Genomic DNA, 15592 nt, shown 5'->3' with positions numbered 1-15592 from the left:
CTGGAGGGATAGTCCAATCCATCTTTTCCAGAGTGCTAGGCACATTTCTGGATGTCATGCTTGAAAAGGGCAGGCCAATACGTATCATTTCCTAAGGATACTAGCTGCCCTTCCTATATATATATATATATATATATATATATATATATATATATATATATATATAATTTGGTTTGTATCTTCGTGCTCCACAATGTCACACAGTGCCTGCTGCTCTCTGTACTCCTAACTCAGTCACCTCTGGGCTGCAAGTGCGGTCACTAAATAGACCGATGCGCTCATTGAGACCCTCATTATCATAAATATGGATCATTACTTCTGTTAATCACTCAAAATATCTACTTTTGTTTGTCTATTTTCCTGTGACATAAAGCATGCTCTTTTCATTCCATGTTACTGAAAAAACGTCATCAACTCGGGCAAATTTCATTTAAAGCAGGTTGCTTTTAAGGCAGTCCACATGTAAAGCACTGTTCATTTAAGTATAAAATCCGACAGAAAATGCTGTCACACAAAAAAGACTATATAAACTTCAGACTATATAAACTGTTTTGATTATTATCGTTGGACATCGGTGCATTAAATTCAATGCTCTTGAGTTTTCATTTTTCTACCTTTTCGTGCATACACATCATTAGTAAATACAAAATAAACAGGACTGCATAAAAGTTTGGTACAGAGTAGTGACTCATTATAGTTGGAAGTGTACAAGTAGAGATCATTTTAGATTCTTGCTGGACTGATCCTCACATGTACGCTTAAAAAAAGGGTGAGTGTTTTGTGCGGCATTTGTACTTGTAAGCACTTTTTATACAGCCTGCTATATTGATTTTAGTTCAGTAACTATAACTCCTGCTTGAACGAGCATGAACAATCAATTGACGTAGGAGCAGAACTCAACCAAGTGCCTTAACGCTCTGAAAATATATACAATGCATTTTATGGTCCAATTTTCCACCTTTTTAAATAGCTGGCTGTGGCTACCACTGTAAGCCTTGAGGGTCTTGGTTAGTATTTTATGACAGAATAATGTCATTAAAATGTCAAAGTGTTGAAATCCCTGTAAATAAGCAAGGGATTTCAACACTTTGAGTTGTTTGTCACTTAAAACATTTCTTGCTAATTTGATACTTGTTTGTTTTTAGTGAGATTTAATTGATTGTTCATTTGGTAATTGGATTTGGTTTTCACTCTTTTGTTACGCTTAGTTTAAACAGTTAAAATGTTTCTGTCATTGTGTGAATCTTGACATGAGTTCCTCAGAGTTTGAGTTTGAAATCTCACGTAGACAGACAAAAGTGTCTGTTGTAAGTGAGGATAGTGGACTATGTGTTAGATGTTGAACATGAAAGTGGCATTAGAAAAATAAAAGTGGAAAAAACAAAGGAATGTGAACCGGGAATGGAGTGTAAAGTTAGTGATCATTTTGCCAAACCTAAAACAGATGATGATCTAAATGTCATTGCCACTTTTAACATTGTTCACGTAACAATATCTTTACAGTTAATAAACAATATACCTGCAATGCACTCCCCTTCTCTTCAAAGCCGCACAGCCACTTTTAGTTAGAAGATTTGTAGAATGAATCAATCAAAAGATCAAAGGGTGACGTCACAGAAATGTTTTAATGTTTTAAGCTTCATTAATTTATTTCGTTTGACTAGCAAAGTAGAACCCACATGATTGCTTCTGTAAAGTTGTTTTTAACAGGGTTGAATATTGCACAGTCATAAGAACATAAGAACATAAGAAAGTTTACAAACGAGAGGAGGCCATTCAGCCCATCTTACTCGTTTGGTTGTTAGTAGCTTATTGATCCCAGAATCTCATCAAGCAGCTTCTTGAATGATCCCAGGGTGTCAGCTTCAACAGCATTACTGGGGAGTAGGTTCCAGACCCTCACAATTCTTTGTGTAAAAAAGTGCCTCCTATTTTCTGTTCTGAATGCCCCTTTATCTAATCTCCATTTGTGACCCTTGGTCCTTGTTTCTTTTTCAGGTCAAAAAAGTCCCCTGGGTCGACATTGTTGGGGCATGTCGACCTGTTCCTATAATATAATCCTATTCCTATTCCTATCATATAATTGTTTAATAAAACCCAACTAACTGTAATTTAACAGCAGTGTTGTTACCGTTGTAGATTCTTTCAGCTGCTTTGAGAGTTGTTCTCTAGGAAAGGGAGCAGTTGCTTTCTAGGAAAGGTTGTGAGTTGGTGTGGAACATAAAAACAGCAAACTAATCTGCTTTATAGCTGATTCTAACAACTTTAATAAACAATTTTAAAGGAGGAATATGAAGGAGCATTTAATAAATAGTTTTGAAATTGGATAGGTTAATAAATGAACATCCCTTCTGCAATTTTAAATGATGATTTATTTAAAAAAAAAAAAAAAAAAAAAATCTGTGTGGTAATCTAAACTGTTATACATCATGCAGGTGTTGACAATTCACATCAAATCCATAAGCATTTCCTGGCTCTCCCAAGCAGAGTCTTGCAATTATGTCAAATTGTATCATTGTAAGATGTGACCTGTTGTCAGTGGAGGACATACCATTAAACATTTGTACAACTACAACAGTTTTCTAGACAAAACATATGTATGGTTTTATTATAAAATGTTTACTTCAATGCAGCAGATATAACATTGTCTCCTTTTTTCCCAAACCTAGGTTGACGTGATGGAAGAACAGTGCTACTACAACGAAACAATCGCCTTCTTTTACAACCGCAGTGGGAAATACCTAGCCACAGAATGGAATGCAGTCAGCAAACTTGTGATGGGACTGGGTATCACTGTGTGTATCTTTATCATGTTGGCCAACTTACTGGTCATGGTGGCCATCTATGTAAACCGGCGCTTCCACTTCCCTATTTATTATCTCATGGCCAACCTGGCGGCTGCAGACTTCTTCGCTGGACTAGCCTACTTTTACCTGATGTTCAACACGGGTCCAAACACCAGGAGGTTGACTGTAAGCACATGGCTCCTGCGCCAGGGTCTCATTGACACTAGCCTCACTGCATCTGTCGCAAACTTGCTGGCTATCGCTATTGAGAGGCACATCACAGTCTTCCGCATGCAGCTGCATACCCGTATGAGCAACCACCGGGTTGTAATCGTGATTGTAGTCATCTGGACCATGTCTATCGTTATGGGTGCCATACCCAGTGTTGGCTGGAACTGCATCTGTAGCATCTCTTCCTGCTCCAACATGGCACCGCTGTACAGCAACTCCTACCTGGTCTTCTGGGCCATCTTCAACCTGGTCACCTTTGTGGTTATGGTGGTCTTATATGCCCACATATTTGTCTACGTGCGCCAGAGAACCATGAGGATGTCGCGTCACAGCTCCGGGCCGCGCCGCAACCGGGACACCATGATGAGCCTTTTGAAGACTGTGGTGATCGTGCTGGGTAAGCCTTTCATTGTCGTCACACTGTTTACTTTGTTAGAACAGGAAAATATTGGTCCTGTTTTCACAGCTGCTCTTTTAGCAGTAAAACTTAAATTACAAGTCAAGTATGGCAGTCATGCCTCCTGTCTGTCAATTTCAAATCTGATGTTTGGCAAGAAGTTGTCAATAGTTTAACAGATGGGAGGTTATTGTTCTGCAGTGCTAATCAGAACAATACAGTATAATTACCAGCTGTGTTTCTCACATTGTGTTCAAATGCCTAAATATGAGTAGTGGTAAACCGTGTAATAGTTTATTTAATTACTAAATAAAGGCAAGTAAATATGTGTTGTTGTTTCTGATTAAAGTGACCCTTCATTTACTCAATAGTTTTACACGTAGTTGTGTGAAACAGTAAAAAAGGGTTGGATGTTGTCTATAGTCTCATTTCCTGTCTTCTGCTTTTTCATATCTTGGAATGAGTTGTGTAAGCACACTTTTTCAAGCTATCCTATCTCCAAATTCAATCTACTGTGGTCAGCGATATGAAAATGTGTAAAGTAGCTGACACGTTGACTCTTCACATCTGACTCATTTGGTTAAAATGCAGAAATTTCCAAGAACTGCCAGTTTTCACATAAACAAACATGTCGATAAAAAAAGCTGGTGAGTAGGTGTTGAGTAAACTGAAGATAGTGGTGCATAAACATTTGCATACAGAGGAGCCAGTTGTTTAAAAAAGGCCCCTTTCCAAGTCTCCATACAGGTAAACATTGTTTACGCTTTTGTAAATTCATGGGTAACAAATCCTAAACAAGTACTGTTATAATTCTTGCTACCAGTGACAACTTGGACAGATACTACTTTGTTTATTATTGAGTTATTAATGGTGATGTGTGCCTTTGCACAAAAATATATATGTGCTTTAGATATGTTTCAGAGCAAACTTATTTATAGAAACACTTCTGAGTTTTCTTTTACCAGCCAAAAAAAACAAACAAAAAAAAACATCTCAATATGTCTGTTGCAGAACAGTGCTTGCCATTATATATTTTAGTGTTTATCAGTTCCAGTGTTTGCCTAGCACTGTCAGTCAGCGTGAGGTCTCCTCTTTTCTTTGCGTCTCAGTGGACAGATAATGGAGAAAAAACTAGGATGATATCTGTGCAGTGGGAGTGTTGGGGATAAAACAATGGTTATTTTATAATGTGTGACTTGTAGCTCAGTTCAGTTTGAGATGCCAGTGTCTAATCAAATGAACTAGAGACTTGCATGCACTGTTTGTGTGTCAAAGTTATACATATCAAACATCTACGAGCCCTATTTGGATTATCTAGACACTGGCAGTATTTAGATCTGCTGCTGGTTAGATCAATTGAATAATCCCAGTTTCTAGTTTTGGAAATTATTTAATTCAATCTACCTTTTTGTGGTGGACTGAAGCTGCTTGTTTAATAATGCTGCTGCAATGGAAAACACAAGGTAATACCTTATGTTTAGCGCTTATGTGTAAATGATGAGGTTCAAGGTAAACTACTTTAATATTTGAAATGGCAAAGAAAATTGTCCTGTAATTAAACTTTAATTGATGCAAAATCCAAGTCTCGTAGTCTTTCGCGTGTTCAGGCCGTTCGGTGTAGTAAATGGGCAGCTGCAGTATCCGATGGAAATAAAACAGTTTTCAGGTGAAACTCTTACTTCTAGGTAAATCTGCCAGTGATGACACTAAACACATTTTTTTTTTTTTTAATGACTTATCAGTCCAGCAACTGCTGTTGTACCACAGATATTATTTTTTTTACTTACAATGGAGACTTGGTGGGACTACTTCTGTTCTGTTTATTTCCCCCAGTTTACATTACATGTACCTTCATGAACGCTTCGTCATAGCTGTGAAGGCACATCTAGTAGGTATGTATGGAATACTGAAATTGGCCTATACAAGAAAGAGCAAATTTGTCTAAATTTGTATCTTCCATTTTTTTTTTTTATCTTCTGTCTTGGAACAAGTTGTGGATTCAAGCTCTCTTATCCACAAATTCATTCTATTCTTGACATCAATTTGTCATCTATATTTGGTAATGAGCAATTCTGGAATAATAATGTAATAATTTTTTTGGCAAATAAGAATACCCTAACTTTATCAAAATAAAAAGGAGGTGCAATGTAACATTTGAACATAATATATATATTTTTTTATTGAATTAGTGGCAAAAAGTGACCTGTGACATTTATTAAATTACCCAAAAAGTACTAAAGATAATTCAGATCATATTTTTTTGTTTGTAGGCAAAGACATTGTCAATTGTCTAGAACCATATTCAGCATTTTATATTTTTAGTGTAACATAAAGTTACTATGACAACAATTTCCCCTGAAACATAATGAATATATATTTTGGATGAATAAATATTAGAAGTAGAAATTCAAATTCAATTAACTGTGAATTTCTATACAAATTGACTTCATATGGGTCAAATCACAGATTTACTTTTTAAAAGGATCTGTGATAATATGCAAAATGTTAAAGGGGATATAATATGTTGCTGTGCTGGCTTCTCTAAACTGGCTTCAAGTACGATTTAGAGTTGATTTATAAGGTCCTACTTTTGACTTACAAAACACTTCAAGGCCTGGCACCTGATTATGTAAACAAGCTTTTGTCCCTGTATGTTCCGAGACGTGCTTTAAGGTCGGCTGATTCTGGTCTTCTGCCCCTCCCAAAAATGGAGACAAAAAGGAAAGGAGAAAGAGCTTTCAGTTACAATGCTTCCAGATTGTGAAGCAAATACTATCTGACCTTTAAAGATGCAGAGTCGCTTTATATTGTGGACTGCAATTTTCAAATAGTGCCACAGATTCTCAATGGGATTGAGATCAGGATTTTGACTGGGCCACTGTAGGACATTCACCTTTTTGTTCTTGAGCCACTCCAATGTTGCTTTGGCCTTGTGCTTGGGATCATTGTCCTGCTAAAAGGTGAATTTCCTCCCAAGCTTCAGTTTCTTAGCGGACTGAAGCTAGTTCTCTTGCAGTATTTCCCTGTATTTTGCTCCATCCATTCTTCCTTCAATTTTAACAAGATGCCCAGTCCTTGCTGATGAGAAGCATCAGCATGATGCTGCCATCACCATACTTCACTGTAGGGATGGTGTGTCTGGAGGCATGGGCAGTGTTAGGTTTGCGCCACACATAGCGCTTTGAGTTTTGGCCAAAAAGCTCTATCTTGGTCTCATCTGACCACAAAACCTTTTCCCACATCGCAGCTGGGTCACTCTCATGCTTTCTGGCAAACTCCAGACGTGCTTTCAGATGGTACTTTTTGAGTAACGGCTTCTTTCTTGCCACCCTCCCATACAGGCCAGTGTTATGCAGAGCTCTTGATATGGTTGACTGGTGCACCATTACTCCACTCCCAGCCACTGAACTCTGTAGCTCCTTCAAAGTGTTTGTTGGCCTCTCTGTGGCTTCTCTCACAAGTCTCCTTGTTTGAGCACTGAGTTTTGAGGGACGGCCTTTTCTTGGCAGTGCCTGGGTGGTGTGATGCAGCTTCCACCTTATTGATCCAACTGTGCTCACTGGGATATCCAAACACTTGGATATTATTTTGTACCCTTTCCCTAATCTATGCATTTGTATTACTTTATCTCTAACTTCTGTAGAATGCTCTTTGGTCTTCATTTTCCTTCAGATTCACAGCCTGACCAATGATCCTTCAACAGTGGGGTTTTTATCCAGAAAATGTGACAGCAACTTTAATGGTTCACAGGTCGAGGCCAATGGTAAGGTAATTGTGTCCTCGTTAGGGCAATTTCTTTCATCGGTGTAAACTGGGAGCTTCCACAGCACAGGGGTTGAATACTTATACAAGCAAGATATTTCAGTTTTTTTATTTCTTAAAATATTTCCCAACATAAAACCAATGTCACCTTAAAATAATTGATTTTGAGTTTCAGTGTTTTAAAATAAAATATCAAACAGAACGAAATTTCAATGTACCATTTGTATTATTATTATTATTATTATTATTATTATTATTATTATTATTATTATTATTATTATTATTTATTTCTTAGCAGACTTACAATTGTTACAAGATATCACATTATTTTTACATACAATTACCCATTTATACAGTTGGGTTTTTACTGGAGCAATCTAGGTAAAGTACCTTGCTCAAGGGTAAAACAGCAGTGTCCCCCACTGGGGATTGAACCCACAACCCTCCAGGCAAGAGTCCAGAGCCCTAACCATTACTCCACACTGCTGAATTACAATGTACCATTTGTAATTCAGTAATATGAGAGAATTGGTCAGGGGTCTCAATACTTTTGCAAGGCACTATATATATATATATATATATATATATAAAAAGATTTGCGCTGTCACTCAATTAGCGGCTGTCCTGCATAGTAATTTTTATTTTAGTAAATGTAACATATTTTCACAGAACACTCATTCTTTAGGGCCACTGTCAGTGACATACCTGAAAACACAAGACAGCTGAGCTAACGGAACCTGAGGCACTGAAGAGACTCTTCAATTTTTCTAAGAAAGTTCTTCTTGAAAATTGATTCGTAACCCAATCGACTACGATGTCTCTGTCCTGATTTTTTTTTTTTTAACTTGTAAAAAGCAATTCTAAATATTACTTTGAACTTCTCAATATAATTCTCAATAATAACGCTCTATAATATTAACAGTATTGCGTGAAATTCAGCTATTCTTACCACTTACCCTAGCATATGTGTCCCGCCTCTGCTCACTAATGATTGGACAGCTGCAAAACCAGGGCAGATCTTTGACTCTCCCATTGGTTAAACCTACTCAACTGTTTATGTCCCGCCTCCACTCACTTATGATTGGACTGCCGCGGAGAAATTGCAGATCTTCTATTGGTTGATTTGATTTGATTTTATATAAAAGAATAACATTCTGCACAATTTAAATTGTAAAAAAAAAACAAAAACACACACACACAAAATATTAATCATTCAAAATGTCTCCTACTTGCATTACATTCTATCTGTGTTTGACATGTATGATAAACATTGTCACTATCGCACATAATAAAAAAACACAGTATAAAACAAATACAGTTACTATTCTTTTTACAGATTATATAAAATATAATAAATGGAAAGAATAATACAGGAATGTTACAGTTCATATATTCATATACTTCTAAATGAACCTATTTCTAAAGTTTATAATATCACAGAATTAATTAATTGCATGTATTACAATGTCAATGTTTTTGTTGTCCTTTTGCAATAGAAAATTGAACTAGAAAGTTTTTGTTGGGCCGGAAACAAATTGTATGCAGGCGATCTGGGAATGTGAGAGAGTGACAGCTGCAACACCAATCAAAGCCACAATCTTCAAAGTGAATATCTGGCAGGTTCCCAAATGGCTTCACTGTCTCTATACAAAGCTTGGTGCAGTTTTAATGTTGGAATGACATAGTTACACAGTTAAGAAGGGACGCATAGTGTGGAATCGAACATGGCCAATGGCAGCAAACCAAAGTCCATTAGGGAAGTCGAATAAGAACATAAGAAAGTTTACAAACGAGAGGAAGCCATTCAGCCCATCTTGCTCGTTTGGTTGTTAGTAGCTTATTGATCCCAGAATCTCATCAAGCAGCTTTTTGAAGGATCCCAGGGTGTCAGCTTCAACAACATTACTGGGGAGTTCCAGACCCTCACATGCCTTTTAAACCCAGGATAATTCTGGTTGCTCTTCTTTGCACTCTTTCTAGAGCAGCAATATCCTTTTTGTAACGAGGTGACCAGAACTGAACACAATATTCTAGGTGAGGTCTTACTAATGCAAACTGCAAAGTTTTAACATTACTTCCCTTGATTTAAATTCAACACCTCACAATATATCCGAGCATCTTGTTGGCCTTTATTATAGCTTCCCCACATTGTCTAGATGAAGACATTTCTGAGTCAACATAAACTCCTAGGTCTTTTTCATAGTTCCCTTCTTCAATTTCAGTATCTCCCATATGATATTTATAATGCACATTTTTATTGCCTGCATGCAATACTTTACACTTTTCTCTATTAAATGTCATTTGCCATGTGTCTGCCTAGTTCTGAATGCTGTCTAGATCATTTTGAATGACCTTTGCTGCTGCAACAGTGTTTGCCACTCCTCCTATTTTTGTGTCATCTGCAAATTTAACAAGTTTGCTTACTATACCAGAATCTAAATCATTAATGTAGATTAGGAAGAGTAGAGGACCTAATACTGATCCCTGTGGTACTCCACTGGTTACCTCGCTCCATTTTGAGGTTTCTCCTCTAATCAGTACTTTCTGTTTTCTACATGTTAACCACTCCCTAATCCATGTGCATGCATTTCCTTGAATCCCTACTGCGTTCAGTTTTAGAATTAACCTTTTATGCGGGACTTTGTCAAAAGCTTTCTGGAAATCTAAATAAACCATGTCGTATGCTTTGCAATTATCCATTATCAATGTTGCATCCTCAAAGAAGTCAAGCAGGTTAGTTAGACACGATCTCCCTTTCCTAAAACCATGCTGACTGTCTCCCAGGATAGTGTTACCATATACGTAATTTTCCATTTTAGATCTTGTTATAGTTTCCATAAGTTTACATATAATAGAAGTCAGGCTTATTGGTCTGTGGTTACCTGGTTTGGTTTTCTCTCCCTTTTTGTGTAATTGATGGAAGCACACACATTCAATGCAGCAATCTAATAGTTACAAAAAAACAAACACAAAAAATACCACCATAGTCTCTAAAGTATTAGTGGATTAGAAAAAGTGTTGTGTAATTTATAACACTTCATGGCCAAGCATCTATTTGTTTGGATGTTTTAAAAAGAAGTTTGTTTAGAAGCACTTCAAGACAAACTTTCCCTGGCAAAAACATGAAAATTGACAAATTATGTTTATAATGATAGAAATAAAATGCATATATGTGAGATTATCTGTACAATATTTTATTTTAAAATAAAATACAGACTATAAATCTCATGGCAATGTGTTTATGTATTAATTCATTTATGTATTTATTTTTCAGTGAGAGTAGTGCAGGGAAAGAATGTTGCCCTCCCCAAAAAACTAAAAAACCAGGATCTCCCTGCTGCAGCAGTGTTCCAGTTAGCCATCATGGGACAACATGTTTGTTGAGAAAAATAGCTGTAGAATGTTGTACACAAAGCGAGTGAGAGATGCAGGCCAGGACAAAGATCACGCTTCATACCAATCCTGCCTTTTTGCCAAAGACTATCTCAGCGTTCCATGTCAACCAGTCTGTGGAATTGGAATTTTCCATCTACCTCCTTTCCAGTCTGACAGAGCGACAACTCCATATACTCTGGCATACTATGTTGACAGGACGAAAGGTTAGATGCAGTCCAAACAATTTTTTTGTCTTCAATGGTCAAGCCCTATCTAAGCAGTAGCTGTCCAACTGGATCACAAACAAGGTCAGGACTGCCTATGAGCGGGCCAACTTGCCCCCTCCAGAAAAGCTCACTGTCCATTCCACCATGGCAACTTCATGGGCTTTATTCCAGAGTGAATCTGTCAAAGACATTTGCAATGCAGTGTTGTGGGCTACTCTCCATACCTTTTACTAGGTCCAACAGACTTAATGTCATGGATTCTCAAAACCCTGGTTTTGGAACTAGAGTGTTAAGGGCGGCTTCTCAGTCAACCCTTACAACAGAATATTTCTCTTATTTTTTTCCACCCTAGCTACTTGTTACTGGGGTTTCCGAATGGTAACGCACAAGGCAGCCTTTGGCTTTGCCTTCCAATCATCTGCAATCTTGCCCTTGCGATAGCTTTGGTACACTCACCCATTCTGTAATGGTTACATTTTGTACTTGAAAGGGAACGTTAGGTTATTATCATAGCCCTGCTTCCCTGAAAAAGAAATGTAACCATTAACCTTCAAGGTTGTTGCATCCATGATTGCAGCGGGCTTGAATGAAAAATGACGCTGAGATCTGTGAGCGCAGTCCTTTTCATCCCTTGGGGGTGGGGTCATGACTGTGTCACAGGATCAAAGAGCAGCTTTGGTATACAATGTTCAGGATTCAGGTCTTTTAGGAGGTAAATACCCATTTGGTAATTGTTACATTTTGGAACCAGGGATAATAACCTAAAGTTTTTTCTCATCTAGAATTTGGATCATAATGTTTTTACCTATTCATCATTTGATGACTCATTTTAATTGTTGCGCCACATCATCAACTGTTCCTATAATTAAAACAATGTTTTGGATTATCCATCTCTACAGTTTTATGACTGGGAATGCATTGCCTTTAGTTCCAGTCTGAAGTTAGTTGTAATTGGTTAAGAGGTTAAAAACTAGTACTGCTGTAGCATTATTAATGGATAATTACTTAGACGGAATATATCAAACTCCAATTATAAGCAGACTAAAAGTATACAACTGTAGGGAATTGTGGTATTTATACTTTAATCCTAAACCTTATATGACTTCTTAGTGAATATTAAAGACAATGACAAGTACTGATTACAGTATGTCAAATTATGCAGTTGATTTAATAACATTAATTCCACTATTGCATAGTGATATAACAGCAAACAATTGCAGCAAATATATTCTTAGACAGATAATATTAGTCACCTATGTTACAGTAACCGCAACAGATTGATCAAGTCTACTTGTACACCAGGCACTTTTTCTCAAGGTGAGGCTGGAAGTTTCATCCTCTGATCGCAATTCCCCAAGTAGTTCCCAGATGTTCATGTACGCTTTCCTTATATACAAGCTAATTAACAGCTAACTAAGCTAATTGACAGTTATAACCTTGGGTGACATTACCCCTCATTCCCTTAACACACAACTTTATTTGCATGTATGACCCTATTGGTTACATTGTATCTGGGTCAAAGCCTGTCCTGTATCTAATAATTTGCTAAGCCCGAATAACCTAGCTTCATTTCCTCAAAGCCATTCTTTCCATTACATTAACCGTATAATGCCCAAGCATAAATGATTTATTTTGAACCTCATTACAAAACTTTTTTTGAAGTTTCTGATTCCCTATTTATTATTATTATTATTATTATTATTATTATTATTATTATTATTATTATTATTACAAATTGTATCATACATGATACATTGTGAACAAATTTTTAGGAAAACGCAGAACATTTGCCTTTTAACCAGGTTTAATTCTGACTTGAAATTTATATGAACATGTCTTCTGGTGATAGATGGACATCCACTCCATTTACTTTCCACAAAAAGCCTCAGTAGTTACAGCAGGAATAATAACAACAACACTGAACAATTATGCACTGTATGTTATGTGGATGAATCGTATATAAAAATCAAGGCCCATTGAGTAACAAATCAGGGTCTTACTTTCTATGGTACTGAAGAAAGTAGTTTCTATTGAGGCAAAGATGGACTTCACATTTTGTGCACTGCACATGAGATATTCCCTATCATATATCAATATATATCACTATCATATTTGCTATACCTATAAAAAAAATAAATTTTTAAAAGTACATCTGTACTCACCCAATTTTATATAAAAGATTTTTTCTCCACATGGAAACTGCTTCCCATAGTAATGTATGAAAACGCAATACCATTTCCTGCCATGGGGTGGCAGCAGAGATGACGCGAAGTGTATATAATGGGTGTTTGAATTAAAAACAACTTAATGTTAGGAGTCTATGAATTTGATGTAGCATATTTGCTACGCAGAGCACAGTTCTTGCTAATCGTATCCTATTTACCACGAAATTTACTAATAACAGGATGTTCTGGTTCGGTAGACAAAACGTGCACCCCCAGCTGCTTCTGTTCCACTCTTGCAAGTTCTCACAATATGTTTGAAACATACATTAACCCTTTCTTTCACAGTACACTCTGTTATACTGTAGTTGTACATAGATTTCTACATTTCCCCAATACATGTACACATTATGAGGTTATGTGATATCCTTTGCATGATGTGTGATATCCTTTCTATTAAGCTGTTCTGGCCTTGAAATTAGAATAGGTTTTTAGGAATACTCTTGGCATTGGGGGGAGTAAACATGTTGTCTTCAGGGGTACTTCTTTTGCATCTGGGAATGTTTACAATAAGAGTAAGACATCCTCTTTTACTTTTGAGGTAAAATCAATTAAATTGATATTTAAACAAACTTTTATAATTGTTTTTGTATTTTATCTTATTTATCTGCCTGGGAGGTGTAGTGGACTTATCCTTGCCTAGGATACAAGCATTCCTACTTGGAGCCGTGTCCTAGTGGTCTCGGCTGGGCATTGAAACGGCAGCCCTCTATGCCTGTTCAGTTGTGTGTCAAATACTACTGTACACAGTGATCACTATGTTTGCCTAGTTTCTGAGATTTGAAACACATGCTTTGATATATTTCTGAGAGTTTTTGTTTATTCTAAATTTAAGTTATTATCAATCTGGGATTGATTCGTAACATCTACCCAAAACACACAAAAAAAAAATTGCCTCATGTTTTTGGTTTAGATTTGGAGTTCTACTTAAAAATGAAACCAAATGTGACTGTATAGGTTAGTATTTACTGGTTTTATATATGTATGTATGTATTTTTTCCATGTAATTTCCGAGTTGAATAGAAACTGTATTCCAAATTCAGCAGGACCAATGCCAAATTGGGTTTGATCCCAAGTTTTCAGTAGTGTTTGGCACAGTACTGTTTTGGTTGTATGTGATTTATTCATATATTTATGGAAGACTTCAAAATTAAAAATGGCGGTTTGCAAATTGTGAATGTCTCTGTTTTGTGTAAAGCACTACTCTGTACCCAAACAATACAAGATAGATTGATGAGGTAACATTCGGGCCTGGTACTGTGTGTTGATATTTTGAAAACCATGACAATTGGCAGTTCTCCTAGAAGGAACATTTTTTGTCTTGGCTGTAGTTTTTACATAAGATTAGACAAGCTTTTTTCCAACCAAGGGGTAAATAAGAAAAAAGAATACAGGGAAGTACTCGTGGACACAGCCAGTATTTAATAGACCTACGCATGGCCAGTTAGCACTTTGAATCTATAGCAAGTGCATTTTAAAACTGCCATGTGGAGCATGCAGAACAAATTGGTTTTAATATGCCAAGCTGTTCACTTCTTGTTCATGTTAAAAGCATGCTCAGTATTTGCTGAAGAGTTTCACAGAACTGCTCGCAATGCATATTGTCTTTATATCAAATAGAAAAATCTGAGAATCCCTGTTTGCTAAAGTTGATCTGCTCACCAGGAGTTAAAAATAGTGATAGTATGACTAAGTTTTGGTCTTTTAATAGCTTTATGTGTGATTTTTTCCAGCCTAGCATTATTGAACAATACCTCCAGAGCTGCACAGTATTTAGTGTTCAGTCTATAACAAACTTGATTCTTAACCTCAAAAGCTTGATACCTATCAAGCTTAATGATAGTCTACGGGGATTTCTGCATCCCTCTTTCCACTGAAACGTTTTGCACTGTGGGATTGGACCATTTAATTAATTGATTCCTGTGTGTCTGACTCCCAATGATTTACTTTTCTCATCCTAAACAAGTTTCAACATATAATTGACCAGTATCATTTGTCATCCTAATCACAAATTCTTACTTCCTCATTACATTGCTTGGGCAAACAGAGGTGAATTCAAGTAATTTAAAGCTGCAGTACTTAAATAGAAATCTATTGATTTAACCTACCAAGTCACTTTTATTATTTACACTTAAGGAATAATAATAAAAATATTTTAAAAAAAAACTAGAAAAATGATTAGACAGCTTGCTCTACAACTAAAAGTAGCCTGTATGCACATGCAAGAAAAAAAGTAAATCCATACTGTAACACTGTTTTTTGTACACATTATCAGTCATCCTTCATTTCTGCCTAAATATCTTCATAAATAGCACAGATGTAATCCATTCAAACTGAGAACATCATCATTTATTTATTTTTATTTATTAAAACGCCAGTGACAGAAAGCAAAGTTACAAACATGCTTTTATGTTAGGAACAGGGTTGTAGTGCTATATTTAGAAGTGAGGGGTCGCTATTGTATACCCTCGCCGTCCCTGTTTCCCCCGACACTCAACAGTACAGTATTTACCGAACTTGAACTTGTGAGTTGATGTTCTCATAAGTGCATGAGAAAAATGTTGTGTAAGGCCACAGGTACCCTTTATTTGT

The 15592-nt window shown here is 36.5% G+C and overlaps 1 protein-coding gene across 2 annotated transcripts in view; it reads left to right on the top strand.

The window, feature by feature from the left end:
• Positions 1-15592, top strand: part of lpar1 (lysophosphatidic acid receptor 1) — a 50938-nt gene that overhangs the window by 24513 nt on the left and 10833 nt on the right. For both annotated transcript variants that reach the window (XM_058997108.1, XM_034013830.3), the window contains one exon: positions 2670-3414. In XM_058997108.1, coding sequence (XP_058853091.1) covers positions 2679-3414 — 736 coding nt within the window. In that variant the 5' untranslated portion in view covers positions 2670-2678. The remainder of the gene's footprint in view (positions 1-2669; positions 3415-15592) is intronic.

This window comes from Acipenser ruthenus, chromosome 2 (genome assembly GCF_902713425.1).
Source record: "Acipenser ruthenus chromosome 2, fAciRut3.2 maternal haplotype, whole genome shotgun sequence".
Lineage (NCBI taxonomy): Eukaryota > Metazoa > Chordata > Actinopteri > Acipenseriformes > Acipenseridae > Acipenser > Acipenser ruthenus.
The sequence above is the reverse complement of the archived record's forward strand: the minus strand, read 5'-3'. Positions and strand labels throughout refer to the sequence as shown.